The 24,398-nt window shown below is 42.4% G+C and overlaps 1 protein-coding gene across 8 annotated transcripts in view; it reads left to right on the forward strand.

The window, feature by feature from the left end:
• nckap1 (NCK-associated protein 1) overlaps window positions 1-24,398 on the forward strand; it is a 256,739-nt gene that overhangs the window by 151,760 nt on the left and 80,581 nt on the right. For 3 of the 8 annotated variants that reach the window (XM_038789224.1, XM_038789225.1, XM_038789227.1), the window contains 5 exons: window positions 125-206; window positions 348-406; window positions 14,704-14,849; window positions 17,541-17,673; window positions 18,995-19,087. In XM_038789224.1, coding sequence (XP_038645152.1) covers window positions 125-206; window positions 348-406; window positions 14,704-14,849; window positions 17,541-17,673; window positions 18,995-19,087 — 513 coding nt within the window. The remainder of the gene's footprint in view (window positions 1-124; window positions 207-347; window positions 407-14,703; window positions 14,850-17,540; window positions 17,674-18,994; window positions 19,088-24,398) is intronic. The other 5 variants (XM_038789228.1, XM_038789230.1, XM_038789231.1 and 2 more) reach the window with 3 other exon arrangements.

Raw genomic sequence — 24,398 nt, forward strand, 5'->3', positions numbered from 1 at the left:
AGTTCGGCCCACAGGCTGTCAGTTGGACAAACCTGTTGTATGCAAATTCCCTTTCACTTCTACCTTGAAGTAAATAGTTGTGTTATAGCAATACTGAATAGTTTTGTGCAATCTTTTTCTCTAGAATCTTTCCGTGTGTCCAGAAGATGAATCCATCATTATGTCTTCCTTTGTGAACACTATGACTTCCTTGAGCGTCAAGCAAGGTGAACTGATCATTCCTTTTGATTCCTATTAACATGCTTAAATATTTTGTCCGCTTTGAGTAAATGTAAAATAAATTCATGCTTCATAATTAAATGCAATTTTTCTTGTTAAAGTCAAAACATTCTTTTTGCACAATGTAGTTGAAGATGGAGAAGTATTTGATTTCCGAGGAATGAGACTGGACTGGTTTAGGCTGCAGGTAAGAATGGAGTGATCTTACTCATTGGCAACGTTGAAACAACATTAATATGTGCTCAGGTGAAAGCTGTAGGAACTAATAAAATGTTTGTCTGAAAAATCTTGTTGCTTCTTTTCCATTTTCCTCTCCCAAATTAGAAACCATTATTATTGATGTGAACTGTCTGCTACAGTTGAACGAAAAATATAATTTGGCTAACTAGGGAGAAATTCATTCGTACCTATTAATGTATTTTTAGGAACTTGAAGTTTCTCTTGAAATATTCCATCTGTTTAAGAATCTATGAAGCCCATGATATTTCATGGGAAATTAAATGATTTGAACTGTTTTGCAGTCCAAATTTTTAAGTAAATTTTTTCCTCTCCCAGAAGAATTCTTGTCTGTTAATGGATAGGTGTAGCCCCCTGAGTATCGAGGGCCGTGATACTAAAACGTTGTGTAATTGATTGGAGCAGGCTCAATGGACCAGCTGGACTTTTTCTGTCTACTGTTTTTCTATGTTTGCATGCACAATGAGGTGAGTCTGCTAAAAATGCAGCAACAGAGAATAATTAGAATGATGGATTATTAACTCTAAGAAATGATATATTTACTGTCACCTTTTTAGTGAGTAAATGATTTAAACAAGGATTTATAAATTCCATCTGTAGTATAACCAGTCATATAAACTGATTTATTCGCAAAACACAATACATGTAATCAAATCACAAACCATCACAGTTCATGTTCGATTTATGTAAGGCCCCATTAGCGACTGCTTCCACCTACCCTTTAGGTACTGTATTCCAGATCCTAACTTCAGATCCAGGTCTAAAAATATTTTTCCTCACAACGTTGTTGCTTTTTTTGTCACTCAGCTTAAATCAGTGTATTTTGCTTTTAGATCCTTCTGCCAACAGGGATACTCCCTATCCAGACCAGACCATTTGTAAAGTTTTTTAAAATTTTATTTTTATTTAAAAAAAAAATTAAAAATAAATTTAGAGTGCCCAGTTCATTTCTTCCAATTAAGGGGCAATTTAGCGGGGGCAATTTAGCGTGGCCAATCCACCTACTTCCACATCTTTAGGTTGTGTGGGCAAAACCCACGCAAACACGGGGAGAATGTGCAAACTCCACACGGACAGTGACCCAGAGCCAGGATCGAACCTGGGACCTCGGCGCAGTGAGGCAACAGGGCTAACCCACTGCGCCACCGTGCTTCCCAACCATTTGTAATGTTGAACACCTCTATTAAACTTAATCTTCTTTCCTTTTCAGAAGAACTGTCCCAGCTTCTCTAATTTATTGACTTAGCTGAAGTTCTTTAGCCCTGGAACCATTCTCATAATTGTTACACTCAGGGCAGCACAGTGGTGCAGAGGGCTATCCCTGCTGCCTCACGGCGCCGAAGTCCCAGGTTCGATCCCGGCTCTGGGTCACTGTCCGCGTGGAGTTTGCACATTCTCCCTGTGTTTGCATGGGTTCCGCCCCCATAACCCAAAGAAGTGCAGGCTAGGTGGATTGGCCATGCTAAATTACCCCTCAATTAGAAAAAATTAATTGGTACTCTAAATTTATATTTTTTTTAAATTGTTACTCTCTCTCTCATGTCTTCACATCCTTCCTGAAATGTGACGTCCAAGACTGGACTCACTGTTCAGTTGAGGCTGAACTAATAATTTATACAGTTTTATTGTAACTTCCTTGTTTTTGTACTCGTCCGCATTTTAAAAAACCAAATCATTATTGAATGTTTTTTCTACTTCTGCCACCTCCAATTACTTTAAGCACGTATACACTGCCCTGTGCACTTGCACCCACTTTCGAATTGCACCTCTTTGTTCTTCCCACCAAAGTCAATCACTTCACACCTCTTTGCATTAAATTTCTGTTGTCACCTGTCTGCCCTTCCACCACCTCAAATATGTCCTCTTGAAATTTAACACCATCGTCTTTTTGGTGGCCCGTTTAGTGCAGTTGGCTAGATAGCTGGTTCGTGATGCAGAGCGAGGCCAACAGCGCGGGTTCATTTCCATACCTGCTGACATCATTCATGAAGGCCCGCCTTATCAACCTTTCCCCTCGCCTGAGGTGTTGTCATCCTCAGGTTAAACCACCACCAGTCCTCTTTCCCCCTCGAAGAAGAAAAGCAGCTAATGGTCATCTAGGACGATGGCGACTTTACCCGACCATAATTCACAATATTTCTAAGCTTTGTTTCATACGCAGAATTTGAAATTATGCCTTATACACCCAAGTATGAGTCAATAAAAAATAGCAAATAAAGCAGAGGTCCAAACAACGAACCTTGGAGATTTCCACTATTTGCCCTCCTCCAAACAGAACAGCAACCATTGACTGTTGCTCAGTCAATTCTCTCTGCACCTTTTGTTTTCCTCTCTCATATTATCTCCTGGCTCCACACCTCTACCAAGTTAGTTTCAACCCTTCCCAAAAGTACTAGAAAATCGCTTGCCAAGGGAATTGCTCTTCAGGTTTCACCCATTACAGATCCCATCACCCCCAGACTGGTCCCAACGGCGCATAAACCAAAAACCCTCCTTCCAGCACCATCTCCCCAACTAAGCCTTTATTTGCTCTATTGTATTTATTTACTTACTTGCACATGTTGCTGGGAGTAATTGAAGAGTACAATCTGAGGTTCTGCTTGCTAGTTTCTTTTCTAGCTCCCTAAACTCTACCTGCAGGATCTCATCCCTATTTGCAGGTACTGATATGGACCGCGATGGCTGCCTGAACTCCCACCCAGTGTTCTGCAGCTGTTCATGGCAACTGGAAGGCAGAATATTACCTGGCTTCCCATCTGCAGCCAAAGAAATCCTTGTCTATACTCCCAACTATGGAATTCCGGATCACTATTGTTTTTCCAATATTCCTCAGTCTGTCTGTAAAGCTGAGCTAGCCATGGCACGTAGATGAGGCTCTGGCTGCACAACACCAAGGAATCATCGCTATCTCGATCATTCAGAAGAGAACACTGTTGGAGAGTGAGATTGTTAGGAAAATAAAGGTAGTTTTAACGGATTTATATTTCTATTGGTAGATATTAGAAATAAGGTTTAGTTTTAAGTGAGTAATATTTCAGTGCCTTGAAGAGTAAAACCTCTCGTTAGATTCATGCTGGACAAAGGTGTTTGTATGTGTGGGGATTGGTTTCAATTCCAGCTGTGATTCTATTGTGCTTAGAGAGGGCTACGGCGTGATGAGTAAATAAACCAGTAGTGGTTGCTTCGCAACTGGGGCCTTGTAAAGTAGGGAAAGTTTGAAGTTTAGTTTAGCTAATTTGATTGCAGTTGGAGATAGGTAGTGAGAGGGAAGGTAGCTATCCCAGCTCTGCTAGAAGCAGTTGGTTAAGGCTAAAGCGGGAACATGTCTCTCCGCCTTGCTGGAAGAAAAGCCATACTATAGAATAATGACTAAGATAACAGAGGCCAAAAATCTAATGTCTATCGAGTTAAGTAAACTAGACAAATGTAGAGAAGTTCCCAAGAAGTCTGGAGGTAACTAAACAGAGGGAATCTGGGAGCCAGACCGATTTCTGTGAAGTAAAGTCGCTTTTGGGGGACCTGAAGTTGGAGGTGGGGACGTGCAGCGTATAGGTTGGAGGCTGGACGTGGGGCTTTTATCGGTTCTCGTACAAGTCTCAACATGGATAGGGAGACCATGAGTGCATGTCAGGAAGTGTTGGACAAGATTCTGGACGTGGAGAGGGAGCATGCGAACTGTCCAACGCCAGGGCTTTAGGTACGGAGGAAGAAAATGCAAATACAGTTTGACCTACTATCCACTGGTCGGGTGGTGCGCCAGCTGAGGCGCTTAAAGGGGGTGGTAGAGAGTATGGGGAGAAGGCGAGTCGACTGTTCAATCATCAGTTAAGGCTGCAGGAGACTTCCAGGGAGATTGGGAGTGGGGGGAGCTGAGGGGGCTGGTTTCTGCCCAGGAAAATGTAAATTATATGTTTTGGTCCATTTATGATGGACTCTAAGTCTGAGCCACCAGAGGATATGGATTTGAAATGAAATGAAAATCGCTTATTGTCACGAGTAGGCTTCAATGAAGTTACTGTGAAAAGCCCCTAGTCGCCACATTCCGGCGCCTGTTCGGGGAGGCTGTTACGGGAATTGAACCGTGCTGCTGGTCTGCTTGGTCTGCTTTCAAAGCCAGCGATTTAGCCCTGAGCTAAACAGGATTTCCTGGAGGGATTGGAGTTTCCTCGGTGGGGAGGAGCTGCGGGAAGAATTGGAGGCACCAATGTGATTGTAGGAGGTCTGCAAGGCCTTGGGAAAGCACTGGGGCTGGATGGGCTCCTGGTAAAATCTATAAAACATTTGCAGATCAGCTGGCCCCATTGGTGCTGGGCTGTCTCCCGGAAACGCTGGGGCAGATGCCTATCTCCCTCCTGAAGAAGGACAAGGACCCCACAGTGTGGATCATACCATACAGTTTCTTGATTCAGAATGGATGCAAAACATTTGGCCAAGGTCTTGGCATTGAGATTGGAATCTTGCCATCCGGAGGTAGTGGGGGAAGATCAGACAGGACTTGTGAAGGGGAGAAAGTTGTCGGCGAATGTGAGGTCATAGTCAAAGAGTCATAGATGTTTACAGCATGGAAACGGGCCCTTTGGCCCAGCTTGTCCATGCCACCCAGTTTCTATCACTAAGCTACTCCCACTTTCCCGCATTTGGCCCATATCCTTCTATACCCACCCTGCCCATGTAACTGTCTAAAATTGTACCCGCCTCTACCACTGCCTCTGGCAGCTCAATCCAGATGCTCACCACCCTCTGTGTGAAGAAATTTCCCCTCTGGTCTCTTTTGTATCTCTCCCCTCTCACCTTAAACCTATGCCTTTTAGTTATAGACTCCTCTACCTTTGACTATCTACCTTATCCCATTATTTTGTAGATCTCTATTAGATCACCCCTAAGCCTCCTATGCTCCAGGGAAAAATGCCCCAGCCTCTCCTTAGAACTCAAACCATCAAGTCCTGGTAGCATCCTCTTAAAACTCTTTTGCACTCTTTCTAGTTTAACAATATCCTTCCTATAATAGGGTCACCAGAATTGAACACAGTATTCCATGTGTGGTCTTACTAATGTCTTGTACAACTTCAACAGGACGTCACAACGCCTCTATTCAATATTCTGACCAATAAAACCTAGCATGCTGAATGTCTTCATCACCACCCTGTCCACCAGCGACTCCATCTTCAAGGAACTATGAACCTGAACATATGAACTATGAACCAAGGCAGGCCAGCAGCACGGTTCAATTCCCGTAACAGCCTCCCCGAACAGGCACCGTAATGTGGCGACTAGGGGCTTTTCACAGTAACTTCATTTGAAGCCTACTTGTGACAATAAGCGATTTTCATTTCAATTCATTTTTCATTTCACCTGTACCCCAAGATCTCTTTGTTCTGTAACTTTCCCCAACTCCCTACCATTAACTGAATAGGTCCTGCCCTGGTTTGATGTACCAAAATGCATCACCTCACATTTATCCAAATTAATCTCAGTCTGCCATTCATCGGCCCACTGGCCCAATTGGTCAAGATCCTGTTGCAATCTTGTATAACCTTCTTCACTATCCACTGTGCCACCAATCTTGGTGTCATCTGCAAACTTACAAACCATGCCTCCTACATTCTCATCCAAATCATTAATATTTTTAATGAATAACAGTGGACCCAGCACCGATCCCCGAGGCGCACCGCTGGTTACAGGCTTCCAGTTTGAAAAACCACCCTCCACAACCACCCTTTGGCTTTGGACGCCAAGCCAATTTGTATCCAATTGGCTACCTCACCCTGAATTCCGTGAGATTTAACCTTTTGCAACAACCTACCATGCAGTACCTTGTCAAAGGCCTTGCTAAAGTCCATGTAGACAACGTCGACCGCACTGCCCTCATTTACCTCCTTGGTTATCCCTTGAAAAAACTCAATCAAATTGGTGAGACATGACTTTCCCCTTACAAAGCCATGCTGACTTTCCCCAATAAGACCTGGTTGCTTCATGTGGTTCTCACGCCCGTGACGGGGCCAGACTCTGAAGTAATAGTTTCTCTGGAAACAGAAAAGGCATTTGATAGGGTTGAATGGAGTTACTTGTTTGCGGTATTAGAGAAGTTTGGGATTGGGCCGGAGTTTAAATGATGCACCCTCTGCGTGTGTATGAACGAACAACTTGAGTTTGGGGTCATTTAGCCTGTTTATGGGGAGGAGGCAGAGCTGTCCAAGTCTCCTGTTCTGTTCACGCTGGCGATTGAATCATTTGCAAATGCTCCGAGGAACTCCGATAAGTGGAGAGGGATTGTGAGGGCGGGGGAGGGGGTGTCTGGAGTAAAGCATAGGGTGTCCCTGTATGCGGACGATTTACTGCTATACTTAAGGAATCCTGGGTCAGTTAAGGGGGATATGTTGGACATTTTGAAGAAGTTTGGCTCCATTTTAGGGTATAAACTAAATGTTAGGAAGAGCGAGTATTTTGTGGTTAGCCCTCAGAGGAGAGCGGCTGGGTTGATGAAGCTACTGTGTGATTTTGCAGGCTAAATGTTATGAACCTGGTGAGTAGGGTTAGAATGGATCTACAAAGGTGGGACAGCCTTCCATTGTTGTTGGCGGGCCGAGTTTAATCTATTAAGATGAATATTTTGCTACAATTCGTATTCTTGTTCAATGCCTTCCACTTTTTATTTTAACCAAAGAGGTTTTTTGTTCAGGAAATTGAGCGGCTCATAACAGGTTTCATTTGGACGGGGAGAACTCCTCTGATTCGGAGGGGGATCCTACAGAAGGAGAGGCAGGTGGGGGAGATGGTTGGTGCTACTGAAGCTGTGTATTATTATTGGTTGTGAATATGGAGAAGATGTTGGATGGTTTGGGATCAGGAAGTTCTTTGGGTAAGGATGGGTTCTGTCGAGCATGGAGTCACTCGGGACGGGGTCTCTGCTGTTTGCTTCAGCTACAGTGGTGGTCTCCACATTAAAATTATGGCTGCAACATGGTCAGTATTTTCAGTTGAGGGCAGTGTCAAGGTGGGCACCTATCTGCAGGAACCATTTGATTGATAGGTTCTGTCCTAGATGGCGGCCGTTTATATTGCACTTTATAGAGCTAGTCACTATTAGCTATTAGTGGGGGAGTTCTTGTTATTTTATTATGTTGCTATTGTTGGTATATGTATTATTGGGGTCGCGATTTGTATATTGTGATATAAGTTTCATAAAAATAATTTTTTTCAAAAGTAAAGTTAGTTGAAAAGGCATTTGATCATGAGAGGTCAGAAAGATATCTGCAGTAGTGCTAAGGTTTATGAAAACTACTACAGTTTGGGAGACATTTGAAATAATTGGGGAAATGAGTGGCTGGACTTTGGAGTCTGTGTAAAAGTCTTTCAGACAAGGAAAACCTGCAGGGAGAGGTATAATAATAATCTTTTTATTGTCACAAGTAGGCTTGCATTAACACTGCAATGAAGTTACTCTGAAAACTGGTTACTAGTCGCCACATTCCGGTGCCTGTTCGGGTACAATTCTCAGCTGGTACGGGAATTGAACCCGCGCTGCTGATCTTGTTCTCCATTCACAAACCAGCTGTCTAGCCCACTGAGCTGAACCAGTCCCAAAACCTGAAAGCAAAACCTTGTTGGAAGCAGCTACACGATAGCATAATTATGAGGGAAGTTTAAAGCACATTTTTGGGAGTAGAATTTGGAAACTCATCTGGGGGGATTCTGAGGAGAACTCCACAAACATTCACTTATGGTTCAGAGTGGCAAGTGTATCTGCCCATAGTCATCTTGTGTGCTAAAAATGGACTTTGCGTTAATGATACCATTGTAAATTCAGATGTACTTTGTAACCCAGGTTAATCCTAAAACCTCTGTGTAATTGTTAAACTAAGGGGGAAGTGAAGGTATATTGCATAATAATACAACTTTTTCATGTTTAATAACTTTTTTCTGGTTAAACTAATTAGCGGTCCTGTGTCTCTTCTTCCACGTTTTCTTTTCAAAAAGTTACGGTCTTTTCAGCTAGGATCCCCATCAGGTTATAACATCAACTGGGAACATAATAAGATGCACTCTGCTGACTCCTGCACTACCTGCCTGAACATTCTTGACTGCCTGACGGTCACATGTTACCTCTCTACCTACATATCCTTAAGCCGCAGGATGACCACATGTATAAATCTGGTATCCTCAACCTCGCAACACTGACGTCAACTGCTGCTTAAGCTCTAAATCCCATGATGCATCCTGAGTTCCCTCAGAGAACAGGATAGACACTTGCCTCCATTTATTAAATTATTAAACTTGCGATTTAAATTTAGAAAAGGCTCGCCAATGACTGCTGCTGTCGCTTATTTTATATGGAGATGAGCTAAAAAAAAATTCCTGAAGTCTCAAATCAAACATTTTTAGATAAATTTTTAAAAATTCAGACGGCTTTAGCTTTACTATAATTAAATTATTCACTTTATTCTCTAGAATAAGGTTGGTTTAATTGAGCATGGATTTTAATTCTATAAATTTCTTCACAATTTGGATCCAGTAGTTTTACAACATTATATAAATATTGTTCTATTTGATCATATTTTCTCATTATTGAATGATTGTGCACCCTGGTTACGATCTTCTGATTTTATAATGAGACTCAATATTGGATTTGTGATCTAGACCACTGCTGGTAGACTTTTTGTTCGTTATATGAAGCGAAAATCTTAAAATGCTGGAAATCTGAAAAGGTTAGAAAATGATACCGATAAATGTTAGGTCTGTTATCATCTGTAAGGGAAAAAGTAGATTGATGTTTTGTCTGAAATCTAGTTAAAATGTGTAATTGTTTACAGATGCTTTGAGATGGTGAGTACTTGTATCAGCTGTTTTTGTTCGGGTTGGTGGGTAGTTTGGTTTTCCTTTTGGTGGCACAGTGTTGCAGTCACTGTATTCTACTGCAGTGTTCTTCAAACTTTTTTTCCGGGGACACATTTTTACCAACCGACCAACCTTCGGGACCCAACCCGGCCGACCTTCGTGACCCATGACGGCCGACCTTCACGACCCACCATTTTCTTTTACCTTGTTTGCTGCTGACAAAAATGGGGGACATGGTTTTGGGTCCCTTTGGCCCTCATACACGCTCCTCTAATGGAACCTGTTGGATGAAGATGAAGCCTTCCAGTGTCGGAAAGTATGGAGTCTCCATCAGTCCAAAGTTCTGCATTTGTTTCCTGTAAAGTTTTATCAAATAAACCCCCCCTCCCCCCGAACTTGTTAATGAATAAAATAAATGAATAAAACTGCCCCAAACTTATAAAACTAAAAGCTGCGGCCGTTTTTTTTTTTAAAAAGCGCCTTCACTGCGCGCATGCGTGCCCGATCATTGGCGCACATGCGCATAGTTTTAGTGCATTTTTTTTTTGCATATTCTCAGCCATTTTGAAGGCCGCTTGTAACCGGCGTTATTAACACCCGGCTGCTGGGCGCAGATTTGCGTGACCGGGAACGCCACGACGCACGGCTCGCGACCCTCCCGACACCCACCCGTGGGTCCCGCCCCCGGGTTTGACAATGCCGGTTCTACTGAGTAGTTTTAACAAAACCTTTAACCTCTAGGTCTATGTATTTACTATTTGTGTTTTATGTATATTAAATTTGTAATGGTGTACCTGTAATTTAATGTTGTATACTTTATCTAATGAATGTAAAGCTCTCAAATTGCAGTTTAAACTTTACATCAATAGCTATCTTTTTAGCCCCAGAATGGAAGGTTCCTACCTAATTTGTCCTGAGAGAGCTTGACTTGGACATTGTAGTTGGTTAGACACTACAATTGACATACTAGCTCGTTTGAACCAGAATAGGACAAATTCTATTCCCAGCAATCTTAAACGTACTGACACGGTCTAGTTTCACACATACTAACTTAATTTGATGAGCTCAGGAGATTTCAGGAGGACAGTGCAGCTGACATGCATTTAGACTTTCAAAAAGCACTTGATTAGTTTTGTTTTACTTATCAATGGACTAGCTGACGTTGGCAAGATCAGCATTTATTGCACATCCCTACTTTCCCTTGAGAAGGTGTTGATGGGCTACCTTAGTGCCTTACTCAACCATTTCACATTAATGTGGATCAGAAGTAATTAAAAATGCCAGATTGGGGAAGGACAGCAGGTTTACTTCCCTCTGAAGGACTTTGGTGAATCGGTTGGGTTTTACAACAATCTGATAGCTTCAAGATAATTTATTTACTAGCTTTGTTTTGAAGATTTATTTAATTTAATTGAATTTAAAATCTCTCCACCTGCCGTGGTGGAATTTGAACTCTCATCTCTGGATTAGTAGCCCAGGATTTTGTATTACTAATCCAGTGACATGACTACTATACTGTACCTGTCAAGAACCACAATAATTGATTTGTTTATGGAATTAAAGCAGCAGTGTCTGTGGATACAAACTGCGATAAAGGACAAGAAAGCAGCGTCTTTCTGGGGGATTGTTTTTCGGACTAGAAGGAAGTGCGAAGTGATGTCCCTGAGGAGTGGGTGTTGATGCCGCCGCTGCTCTTAATTTATATTAATGCTCTATATTTGGATATGCAAGGGACAGTTTCGAAATTAGCATGGAGAGGAGTGCAGAAGCTGTACAGAGGGTTCGGAGTGTCCTTCTACATGAAACACAGAAACATCATGCAAGTACAGTAATTAGGAAGGCAAAAGAAATGTTGATTTTATTGCAAGGAGGTTGGAGTATAAAAGTAGGGATGACTTGTTACACTTGCACAGGGCTTTGGTGAAACCGCGCCTAGAATACGGTGTACAGTTTTGGTTGTCTTACTTGAGGAAGGTAATGCTTTTATTGGAAGCAATTTGGAAAAAGTTCACTCGGCTGATTCTTGGGATGAAGGGTTTGTCTTATGAGGAAAGTTTGAGTAGGTTGGGTCTATACTTGAGTTTAGAAGACTGAAGTGATCTTATTGAAACATACGTTTCTGAGGGCACATGATGGGGTAGATGTTGAGAGGATGTGTCCATTGTAGGGAATCTAGAACTAATGGGCACAGTTTCAGAGATAAGGGGTCTTCCATTTAAGAATGCGATGAAGAAGAATTTCTTTCAGAGGGCTGATTGTGTTTAGAATTCTCTTTCTGAGAGACCAATGGTGGCTGGATCACTGAATATCCAAGGTTGAGTTACACAGGGGTAGCACAGTGGTTAGCATTGCTGCCTCACAGCGCCAGGGACCTAGGTTTAATTCCGGCCTTGGGTGACTGTTTCTCTGTGTCTGCGTGGGTTTCCTCCGGGTGCTCTGGATTCCTTCCACAGTCCAAAGATGTGCAAGTTAGATGGATTGACCATGCTAAATTGTCCCTTAGTGTCCAAAGATGTATAGTTTAGGTGGGGTTGCAGAGATTGGAAAGGGGAATGGGCCTGTGGAGGATGTTCTTTCAGAGGTTTGATGCAGACCCAATGAGCTGAATGGCCTCCTTCAGGTCCGTAGATACTTCAGAGAGGATTTCTGATCTATTTGGGAGTCATGTGTGATGGGATTAGGCAGGAGAGTGGAGTTACAGCCACATTCAATGTCTTTGATTGTGGCAGAGCATGTTGAGTAGACTGTTCTAAAGAAAGAAAGATATGGGGCGTAGTTCTCCGCAAGGCTCGACGCCGTCGTGAAACCTGGAGAGGTTCACGATGGCGTCGGAAGCCTCTCCCGGCCCCCTATTCTCCCCTACACGGGGGGATAGGCGGGCCGTACCGGAAAACTCGGCGGCCGGGCCTTGTCCCTGGCTTCAAGGCCCGGCGCGCCAAGAATGACGCCGCGGCAGTGCCTAATGACGTCAGCCACGTGGTGGCTTGATCTTGCGGGGCAGCGGAGGGGAAAGAGTGCGTCCCCTTGAGACGCCGGCCTGACGATCGGTGGGCACCGATCGCGGGCCAGTCCCCTCCCGAGCACGGTCATGATGCTCGATCTCCGATCCGCCCCCCACAGGACCCACACTTACCTGGCGAGCCATGTTCATGACGGCAGCGACCAGGTGTGATTGCCGCCGTCGGGAACGGCAGGCCGCTCGGCCCAGCCGGGTCGGAGAATCGCGGGTCGCCGTTTTCCGAGCGGAGTGTCGGAAAACCAGACACGCCATTTTGGGGGGGGGGGGGGGGGGGGGGAGAATAGCGGGAGGTGCGGGAGCGGGCCTCCCGCTATTCTCCCACCCATCGTGGTTGTGGAGAATCGCGGGCATGGGGTTTCTTGGTTTTCTAGCTGGAGGCACAAAAGGAACGGAATTATGCTGAACTTGATGAAGTTCATAAAGGGGTCATCAATAAATGCTGGCCTAGCCAGTGACGCTCACATTCTGTAAATTAATTTTTAAAAATATATTGGTTGGACCCCAGCTGGAGTATTGGGGCCAATTTTGGACTTCACACTTTAGGACGAATGTTGAGGCTGGGAGAAGGTGCAGAGGAGAATTACTAGAATGAATGAATTCCATGGAAGAAGTAATGAAACTGGGGTTATTTCTTGGATCGGAGAAGGGGAGATTTGATTAAGGTGATCAAACTCATGACGGGGTTTTGGTGAAGCAAATAAGGAGAAGTTGTTGTGATTGACAAGAGAACGAGAGGCAACATAAGGGTAAAACATTTTTTGTTTGTCAATGCCATTCGTGTGCAGTTCTAATGTTTTACTTGTTGCATCATTGTGATCAACAGTAGACAGCAGCCAGGCGCAGAGATACATATTGTACAGTAATAATCTTTATTAATATCACAAGTAGGCTTACGTTAACACTACAATGAAGTTACTGTGAAAATCCCCTTGTCGCCAAACTACAGCGCCTGTTCGGGTACACTGAGGGAGAATTCAGATTGTCCAATTCACCTAACAAGCACGTCTTTCAGGACTTGTGGGAGGAAACTGGAGCACCCAGAGAAAAATCACGCAGTCACTGAGAACGTGCAGACTCCGCATACACAGTGACCCAAGCTGGGAATCAAACCCGGGTTCCTGGTGCTGTGAAGTAACAGTGCTAACCATTATGCTACCATGCCGCCTTTATTGGAGTTGCAGGACAGTAGTTTACAACTTCTGCATTTTATAAGGTATTAAAAAAATCAAGGAAGGAAAGTTGAAACTTGATGCGGCCAAAACTATTTTCATATAACTGTTCAGAGTACTGGATGCCCCTGTTTTGCTTGCATAGCAACATAAACATCTCAGCTTCTAAAAAATTATGATGATCATCTTTGAACAGGTTATGTGGGATGATCATATTGAGAATGTCAGGTGTTAAACTATGGCGTCAAAGTTCATGAGTGTTTAATTACTGAGCCTTGAAAAGAACAATGAAATTGGAGCATCAAGATAAAAAACAATTCTCAGTTCACAACTTCCAATGTTACTTTAATAAATATATAGCCTATTTGTACCCTGGGGCATAACGTCTTGGGAACATAAGGTTACAGAAAAAAGGTTGCCACGTGAAAAACATTGCCACAAATATAAAAGGGCAGCACGGTAGCATTGTGGATAGCACAATTGCTTCACAGCTCTATGGTCCCAGGTTCGATTCCGGCTTGGGTCACTGTCTGTGCAGAGTCTGCACATCCTCCTCGTGTGTGCGTGGGTTTCCTCCGGGTGCTCCGGTTTCTTCCCACAGTCCAAAGATGTGCAGTGTAGGTGGATTGGCCATGAAAAATTGCCCTTAGTGTCCAAAATTGCCCTTAGTGTTGGGTGGGGTTACTGGGTTATGGGGATAGGGTGGTGGTGTTGACCTTGGGTAGGATGCTCTTTCCAAGAGCCGGTGCAGACTCGATGGGCCGAATGGCCTCCTTCTGCACTGTAAATTCTATGATAACTTTTCTAGCGGAGTGATGTAATTAGATTTATGCACATGTGCAGTCTGGTTTTGGTAGCCATCTTGTGTTGGCAGGATACACAGTGGCTACTGCCTTGAAGTGGAGAAGCAGATTCAATAATAGCTACTAAGCGACTGAATGGATACCTCATTTTGCAAGACTAGAAAGAGCGAAGGACTAAGACAAGCCAGCACAGGCATAATGGGATGAATGGCTGTCTTCTAATGCTATATATTATGATATGGTTCTGTGACATAGAATGGCCTCTTGGCTGAGGTCCTGAAGGTAGTTTGTGGAACTGTACCTCATCAAGTTCAATATGTTTGGGACAAAGGGTGATGGAAAATTAGCAGACAAATTTAACAAGTTTTTTTTAAATCTCTGCAGCAACATATTTGAATTAAAATAATTGTTTTGTTTGCAGGCCTATACCAGCGTTTCCAAGGCTTCTCTTAATCTGTCAGATCACAAGGAGCTAGGAAAAATGATGAACACTATTATTTTTCACACCAAAATGGTAGATTCTTTGGTTGAAATGCTGGTGGAAACGTCAGATCTCTCTCTCTTCTGGTGAGTGTTTATTCTATCTCACATTTCCAAGGTTAAGAGCTTGTTTTTTTTTAATATATTAAGGTAGGAGCAACAGAAAACATTTTAACAGAGCATTCATTCATAGTCTGTATTTTAGGGCTTTTATTTGAGTGGTCTGAGTTTCGGTGTCTCACAAAGAACCTACAGGATCTATTGCTTTTAAGCAGAAAAACTTGTACATGTTTTCCACAACTTCTAAACTTTGTTAAATGCTTTGCAAAATACATTGCCTTTGTTTTGTATGAAATTAAATACCAGTCCATTCACACCACTGTCTTTTTTGAAACGTTTTACCGATCCAACTCTCTATTCTAAAACTTTAAAGCAAGAGTCTATTGAAGAGTGAAATGTTCTTAAAAATGGTCACAAATATACTACTTGAAAATAGTTTATACAAATAATCCTCATTACCAGGTCAATTGATCTTGTTCTCGCTCTTCCTCACCACCACCCCTCACCACCACCATACCTTACCCATGAGCTGTTACCGTAGCTGCTCATTGAAATTTGAGCTCGGGCGTCAGTTGCTCAACCTGCAAGATCTCAAGTGAGGAGCCAACAGCTGTGGACAGGCATTGGGTCTGTACTGTTCTGTTACCCTGAGGGTGCAGCAGAGAGAGTAGAACTATGACTGTGTTGCACAGTGCCCCCCCCCCCCCCCCCTCTCTCTTTCTCTTCAGCTGGTATCAGTTCAGTGCTTGGAGCTTGAAATATAAAATTGCGGCATGTGGTGCCCTGTGTCCAAGCAGTGACTGTGCCAAAAGACTGCCACAACAGACGAATCTTGACTTCAAAGCACCCACCTGCTGGCTGACAAAACCCTGCCTCTTCTCTCATTCAATCGCATTGTGGAACTGAGAACCATTCAACCCACAGTTACTGCTCTCTCCTGAGCTGCTATGTTTTAGTGTGTAACTACAATGTCAGCACTCTTGTGCGCACAAAGCCTGCACACCAGCGCACCCTTCTTATGATTCCCATATATATAAAACACAGCATAGAACACTGGCCAAATTACAAACTGTTCCACATTTGGACCCAGGCTATAGGCATTGCAATGCAAGATAGATTCTTGATTGACAAGGGAGTCAAAGGGTACTGAGATTAGGCAGGAAAGTAGAGTTGAGGCCACAATCAGATCAGCCACAATATTGTCAAATGGTGATGCATGTAGGCATGTGTTGCTCAGCCCTCTTCACACACATCTGCTATAAATCTGTGTTATCCTCGTTTCACAAAGCAAGACAATTTCAACTGATAATTTTCTTGTTTGTAATTCTTCCCAATCTCCTTTCACGTTTCCCAGTAATAAAACGACTTATTATGCAGACTTTAAAGAACAAAGCTGGGACAAATGCTTTGTGAGGCAGAGATGGGTGCAGTTACCACTAATTGTGTTCTTAAATTTTCCAGTTAATTAAATTGGTACATTAATGTAAGAAGCATATATTTGAATATGTAAAATGAATAAACACTTAATTTCAACACTATATCATGTAATGTCGGCACACTAAAAATGCTGCTTAATTGTCTTCTTAATCAGTCACTTCCTGTATCACAGTAAATAAATCATCCTGTTCGACATACGAGAGGAACTGATTTCTGATACCAATGTATAACATAATTATGTGAAAACCCCTAACCGTGATGGCAGCAGTTATGAAGCATTTACAACTCTTGCTGCCATGCAAACTCTCAAATTAAAACTTAGAAATTAGATAGAAGATGTCGGAAATTTAAAAAAACTGTGTGTTGAAAGCTAGGATATGCTTAAGTGTGGGTAGCAGTAAACCATTCCCTGTTTCTCTGGTTTTTGATTTGGCCTGAACCGCTTAAGTCTATTGCAGCTATGCAATGTTAATGTCTGCTCATTTGTTTTAATTTTTGTTCTCACCTTGGCCAAGGTTGCTTTTGTTTGGGAAGGGATTTGAGCAGTTTCTATTTCAGCCATGTCCTACTCCACCGGGTGACCTGTTCTTTTCCCGTATAATCCCTTCCTTTGGTCTTTCGAATTGCTGATTTAGTACCGAATTATGATAACTTTGTGCTAAGAAACTGCAGCCAGTTGGAACGTACGGTCTATAAAACTATCAAAGAGGCCACTTCTGACCAGTTGGTCTGGACTGATTTCAAACCCAAAACTCGGATGTGAGACACAATCCCCCCCCCCCCCCCCCCCCCCCTGTGGATTGGCCATGCTAAATTGCCCCTTAATTGGAAAAAAATTAATTAAATCCACAGTGATGTTAAAAAATATACCAGAGTAATACCTTCCAGTTATCCTGTGTAAACGATACCATTGTGCATCCTATTAATCTTTACTAATTATTTTCCTTGTAACCACATACGTGGTTTACTAAATTTTCTGCTCAAGAGTGCCCAACAAAACACGTTAGATTAGTACCGACAATTGATGAGCCTTGTAAATGTGCAATGAATTTATATTAAAACAAAATGCATGTTGATACCAAAACCATGAACCACCACAGCCAAAGCCCCAGCTCTCTTCACTCAAACATTAAACAAAATGTTAAACAACATACTCAAAACCACTGGAAATTTCATAGTTGAAGGGGCTGAAGTAGGTTTTTATATTGAGTAATATTTGATTTATTTAAAACTGTATTTACTGTTTGCAAGTGTGGTGACATGATGTTTAATACTCTTAAGTTTTTACAGTCGTGCTTTTGAGAAGATGTTTCACCAGTGCTTGGAGTTGCCCTCGCAATCACGATATTCAATTGCTTTCCCACTGGTTTGCACACATTTTATGAGCTGCACTCATGAATTGTGTCCTGAAGAGGTAAGGTTGATTCTGTTTACTTGGTCTCACATGCAAACATTTAAAAATGTCATGTTTATTGGATTTAAAAGACTGTAGCTATAAACAGATCTTGAATCAACTTATGGCATCTTTCACCTTCATTTGTGGCCCTTTGAATATACTGAGAGGTGGCAGAAGTCAGATTCCACATTGCTCCCTCTCCTACTCGCTACATTTTTTTTAACAAAAAAAGATATTTCATAGAATTGCAATGAAATTAGAATGCAGATACAGGCCATTTGGTCCATGTTGATGTTTATCCTCCATGTCAAGTTTCCAATACTAACTCTATGTGCCTGTCCTGTTTCTATGTTCTTTATCCTCCTTTCAACCACCTGTCTAATTTACTCTTGAGTCTTGCCTTGATCTTTCTTCTATCACACGTACAAGTGGTGTGTTTCACAGGCTGATGAGCCTCTTTTTTTTTTTTTGCTAAAGTTTCTTCTGTCCTCTGTTCGAATAAGGACCATGCCAACAGAATAGGTTAAATGGGTAGTTGAAAAAAGGTGGGTAAAGGGAAATGAGGCAGGCATTTTGGAATAGGATGTGGAGGATGATCTTTTTCTAAATGTCTTGCCTCTATTTTGTAATTTCTGTAGGGAGTAATAATGAATATCTCACACAGAATTTTTTAAAGCACAGAAGTAACCCTGCACATTCATCCTTTTCAGAATACAGTCTAATTCCCTTTTGAATGCCACAATTGAACCTATTCCGCATCACACTGTCAGGCAGTGCATTGCAAACCTTAACCACTCACTGCATGAAAATGTTTTCCCTCGTGTTGCTATTGCTGCTTTTGCCATTAATTTAATTCTGTGCCCTCTTGAGGGAACAATTTCTCTCTATCTACTCTGTCTAGATCCCTCATGATTTTGAATACAGGAATACTCCCAAAAGTAATGCAAATGAGTGACCAGGAGGAAATTTAAAATAATTGAAAACAGGAATAGCTCTTTGAGCCTACTCTGCCATTTAATCAGATCATGGCTGATTTTTGACCTCCACTACAATTCCCACTCAATCCCCATATTTCCTGATTCTGTTTGAATCCAAAGATCCATCGATGTCAGCCATGAATATACTTAACGATTAAGCGTGCACAGCCCTCTGGTGTAGAAAATTCCAAGGATTCACAACCCATCAAGTTGTGAGCTATCTAGTCCAAAATGGCCACCCCCTTTATCCTGAGACTATGCCTCCTAGTTCTAGACTTTTCAGCCAGAGAAGCAGCATCTCATGAAGCCCTCTCATAAACTTGTGTTTTAATGAGATCACCTCTCATTCTTCTAAACTCCAGAAAGTATTGGACCATTCTACTCAATCTCTGCTCATACGACAACCTCTCATCTCAGGAATCAATCTAGTGAACGTTGCTAACACTTCCTCTAAGGCAAGTATATCCTTTCTGTGGTATGTAGCCCAAAGTTTTGCACAGTACTCCAGGCGTAGTCTCACAGAAGTCCTATAGCACTGCAGCAAGAATTCCTTACTCCTGTGCTCCAAACACCTTGCAGTAAAAGCTAATTAACCATTTGCGTTCCTAATTGCTTGCTGTATCTACATGTTAACTTTGTTTCTTGTACTAAGGCATCCAATTCCCTCTGCCAACCTTTAATAGTTTCTCACCATTTTAAGGTAGAAATTTGTTTTTCTATTCTTCCTACGAAAACAAAAACTTTCATTTCCTGACATTATAGCCCACTGTTGCGTTCTTGCCCCTCATTAACCTATCTTGTATCATATTGTAGACTCATTGTGTCTGCCTCATACGAACACACAAATTAGGAGAAGGAGTAGGGCACTCTGTCTTTCAAACATGCACAGTCATTCAGTAAGATCGTGACTGATCTAATTTTAACCTAAACTTCACAGCCTCCCCCCAATAACCTTTCATCTCATTGCTTACCAAGAACCTATCTACTTCTACCATAAAGATATTCAAAGACTCTGCCTCAACCCCTTTTTGGGACAGACTATTCCCAAGTCTCACAACCTCCGAGAGAAAACATATTTCCTCACGTGTGTCTTAAATGAGCGACCCCATAATTTTTAAACAGTGGCCCCTAGTTCTTAATTCTCCTACAAGACAAAGCATCCTTTCCACATCCACCCTGTCGAAGTCCCCTCAGGATGATATGTGTTTCAATCAAGTTGCCTTTTACTCTTCTGAACTCCAATGTATACAAGCCTAGCCTGTCTAGTATTTCCTCAATACGACCTGCCCATTTCAGGTATTGCCCATTAAATCTGCTCCGAACTGCTTCCAATGCATTTACATCTTTCCTTTAATAAAGCAACCAATACTGCACACAGTACTCCAGCTGTGGGCTCACCAATGCCCTGTATAACTGAAGCATGACCTCCCTACTTTTGCATTCAATTCCTTCTGCAATAATTAACATTCTATTAGATAATTTGCTAATGACTTGCTGCACCTGCGTACTGACTGTTTGTGATTCATGCACAAGGATCTCCTATCCCTCTGCATCTCAGAGCTTTGTAATCTCACACCATTGAGATAATTTTATTTTATTTTCATCCTACCAAAATTGACAGCCTCACATTTTCCCACATTACAATCCATTTGCCAGCTCTCTACCCACTCACCTAACCTATAGTGTTCTATCACTATAGATTGATAAACTACACTTGGTCCCTTCATCAGGTCAGTGGTTCATAACCTTTTCAGTAAATGGCAGACTGCAATGAGACGAGCAATTCCACGACACACCCACTTTTTTTTACAGCTGAATCGACTGCTCATTAGCACCCCACAATGTAGTCGTGAACCAAAAGTGGCCAATCACATACAAGGGGCGGGGCCACCCAGTGTCCTTCCTGCCTCCATGGAGATGGAATGTTGGTGGCTGTTACATTTTTGGGGGATTCCAAAAGGGGGAACACTTTCCGCTTTAGGCCATTCAAACAGAAGTATTTGGAAAGGCGATATCACAACCAGCAACAAATTTTTTTTAAAAGTTTTTTTAAAAAGCTATCAGTTTAATTTAGAAACCAGAACAGTCCACAATGTAATGATTATAAATATTAAATGACAAATGCTATTTAATAAGAACATGCCTCTGAACAAAATGACTTAGTTTTTGTCATAATGCCGTAGTTAGCGAAGATATAATTATGACTTCTTAATTTAAACCAGCTAAGACAGTTGGTAACATTACAGAGCTTTAGCGCTAATGAAATCTGAAAACCAACGGCTTCAATTCTAGACTAAAATAAAATATCCTCTTGTCAAACCCTGGTCTGAGCACTGTTTTACTCAGTAGTCTACAGCTGCTTTGCAGTAACATGGTGACGAGACGAGCCAACACTGTTAGCCTGCATTCCCACTCTTAATTTCCCAAGAAGGGTCAAGACTGTTGGTATTTTACCAGAAATTTGGAATGTTTTCACACAAACCTTTTTCTCCTCTACAATACCACCTCTGACGTTGAATGAGAGCAGTGGGTATGTCTTTCTAAAACTATTTTAAAATTAAGTTGGGGCTCGGAGTCTGCCGCATGGTCGCGGCACACGTGCCCACTTCTTGTGGAACACCACTTGAAAAGCACAGATCTAGGTCATTAATAAAAGACAATAGCTGACAACACCTTTATCTAGTGCAGCAATCTTTCGGGTGGCATCTTATTCAATGTCTTTTGAAAATTGTAAACTACTGCATCCACTAGTTCCCTTCTGGATACATTGTCAAAACCACTAATGGATTTGTCGGGCAAGATTTCTTTTTCATAAATCACTGACTCATTCTAATCATACAATTTTCTAAGTGACTTATTTACATTTCCTTAATAATAAATAGATTCCAGCACTTTCCTTTGACTAAGGCTAACTGGATTTTAGGTTCCACTTTCTCTTTCCCTTCTTTTGTTGAAAATAGTTTTTACTTTTGCTATCTTCCAATCCAGTGGAACCTTTGTGGCATAGATTTTCCCATTCCCGCCATTAGTTTGAATCTAATAATAATAATGCTTATTGTCACAAGTAGGCTTCAATGAAGTTACTGTGAAAAGACCCTGGTCGCCACATTTCGGCACCTGTTCGGCGAGGCTGGTACGGGAATTGAACCTGTGCTGCTGGCATTGTTCTGCATTACAAGCCACCTGTTTAGCCCACTGTGCTAAACCAGTCCCATCTAGTGCTAAATGTACGTTATCTTCAGCGATCACGCAACAGAGAAGTCATCAAACAAGCTAAGCAACAAATATCATTAAATAATTTTGAGAGCACATTAATTTTTCAATCATTTTTACCAATTTTATGGGTGCAAGTAAAGATTAGGACATACACATGGGGATAGGGTAGAAGCAGACATATCTATAAAGATATTTGAAAAATAATTTAAATTACAAACTTGTGGAATTTTTATCATCATGTAGAAGTTTGACATTCTACAACTGTCATTTCTCAGGGCTAGGAATATTGTTTGAAGTAGTCCTGACTGAACATTCTTTTAAACGCAATGTTACACCTCATTCAACAAGGCAACTTGGTTTTTTTAATATTCTGATATTGCAGCATAAAAGAGGAAGATTGTGCCAGTTCAGATGAATTCTAAAGTTTTCGTTTGTTACACCTTCAATGGCTCACCTTGTGGAGGAGCAAGGAATCACTGATACGAACATCTGGATTTCTGAGTTTTAACAGTGCATATACGGACACCAAGGGCGGGCTTCTCCCCAACCTGGCAGGGCGGGGGGCCCCGGTGCCGAGGAATGGCATGACCCACTCTGGCGTCAGGCCGCCCCAAAGGTGCAGAATCCTCTGCACCTTCAGGGGCGAGGTCCGCCCTGGAGTGGTTTGCGTCCCGGCGGGAAAGGGGCTTGGCGCACGCCAACCGGCGCCGAAGGGCCTCCGCCGGCCAGCGCGAATTGGCACATGCGCGGGAGCGCCAGCGTGTGCTGGCGTCATCCCCGCGCATGCGCAGAGGGCTTTGTTTCCGCACCAGCAATGCGGACTGCTGCAGCCGCCGGTGCGGAAGAATAGAGTGCCCCCACGGCACAGGCCCGCCCGCGGATTGGTGGGTCCCGATTGCGGGCCAGGCCACCATGGGGGCACCTCCCGGGGCCAGATACCCCCACACCCCCCCAAGAACCCCGGAGGCCGCCCCCGTCGCCAGGTCCCGCCGTAAGGACCTACTCCAATTTACGCCGGTGGGACTGGCAAAAAACGGGCGGGACTTCGGCCCATTGTGGGCCGGAGAATTCGGGCAGCCCCGGGGCCCATTGAGTCGCACGGGTCCCCGCCATTCTCCAAGGCGTGCGGCGCAATTCACGCCGGGCCTATTTTTTGGGGGGCCGGAGAATTTGGAGGACAGCAGGGGCGGGATTCAAGCCGACCCCCGGCGATTCTCCGACCCGGCGGGATGTTAGAGAATCCCACCCCAGATGTTTGTCAGCTTCACAGTCGGAATGACGGCAAATGTTGACAGTTTTGCCATCATTGCAACTGCACAATACAGACCATTACATGTTATAAGCAAGCTTAATCTAGGATTCAATTTAGGGTAAACCAGTGTTATGATCTTGTTGGAGATAAGTAACTTTTTTTGGAATCTGAAACCCCAATTATTAAGTAAAAGAATGAAGCCACAAGATTTATGGTTTGAACAAAAGAATTTTGCTACAAAAAATCAAAGAACATGAGCTACACTCTATCTTAAATAGTCAGTTGCATTATAAACAATAAAGATACAATGAACACAATTACTCGTACTCCAGATCAAATGTTTTAATCCACTTTCCTTCTACAATAGACTTGTGCCCCCAAATTCTCGAGTCAGATGCGTAACAAAACTGGGAAAGGCTGAGATTTCTTAGCCTTTCGTTTAAATCCACCAAGATGGTCCCTTCAAATCTCCTCCAACTCACTTAAGTTTGCAAACTCCTCTGCTCTATATGTGTGTTGCCATCTCTGGTCAGAACTTTCCTTGTTCTAATATTCTTTAACTATGGAGTTGTGTGTCTAAAGATTGCTCTCCCACTTGGCTGTCTGAGAAATTCACCTCTGAAATTCAGCTGTCTTTCAGTTCAGAGTTTTAACTCTGTTTGAGCTAACACCCATAAATTGAACTGGATTCTGCTGAAAGAAATATTTCCTTCACACCAGCTTTGTCAAACCTCTGAAACAAAGCTATTGAAATATAGAAGCACTCTAGGAACCTACTCGCCCTTCTATTTAACTCAGCACTTTTTTTTTTACTGCTCATCTCCCCACCAACCTGATCATATGGAACCCAGCAGCTTTTCTTCATTTAGAAATCAGATCCTAGTATTTAAAGGGACCGCCACCCCTATATATTTTTTTCCAAACGTAAGTGGGCCATCACACCACTCTGAATATAAATTAGTTAAATATACATTTCAAATTCTGCACTGGCAAGAGTTTTTCTAACCTTGTTGATAATTTGCCAGGCATGTTCAAAACTGCTGAGGTGAACGTTAGAGTTCAGTTTAATCGACCAAATTATCCTTTGTTTTTGTAAAATATCAAGCATTTATTAATTTTGTTCATGAGATGTGAAAGCTTTGGTTGTAGTGGTGAGTAGGTACTTTGGTTGTGTTGCTTTAGTTTCATATTTTGCTAAAAGCCTTTGTTAAATTTCTATATCTGTTTTAACGATGTTTGTCTTAAACATACATATATGTTTCTTCGGACAATTGTTTCATTAAACATTTGCTGTTTTG

Source organism: Scyliorhinus canicula, chromosome 2 (assembly GCF_902713615.1).
Source record: "Scyliorhinus canicula chromosome 2, sScyCan1.1, whole genome shotgun sequence".
Lineage (NCBI taxonomy): Eukaryota > Metazoa > Chordata > Chondrichthyes > Carcharhiniformes > Scyliorhinidae > Scyliorhinus > Scyliorhinus canicula.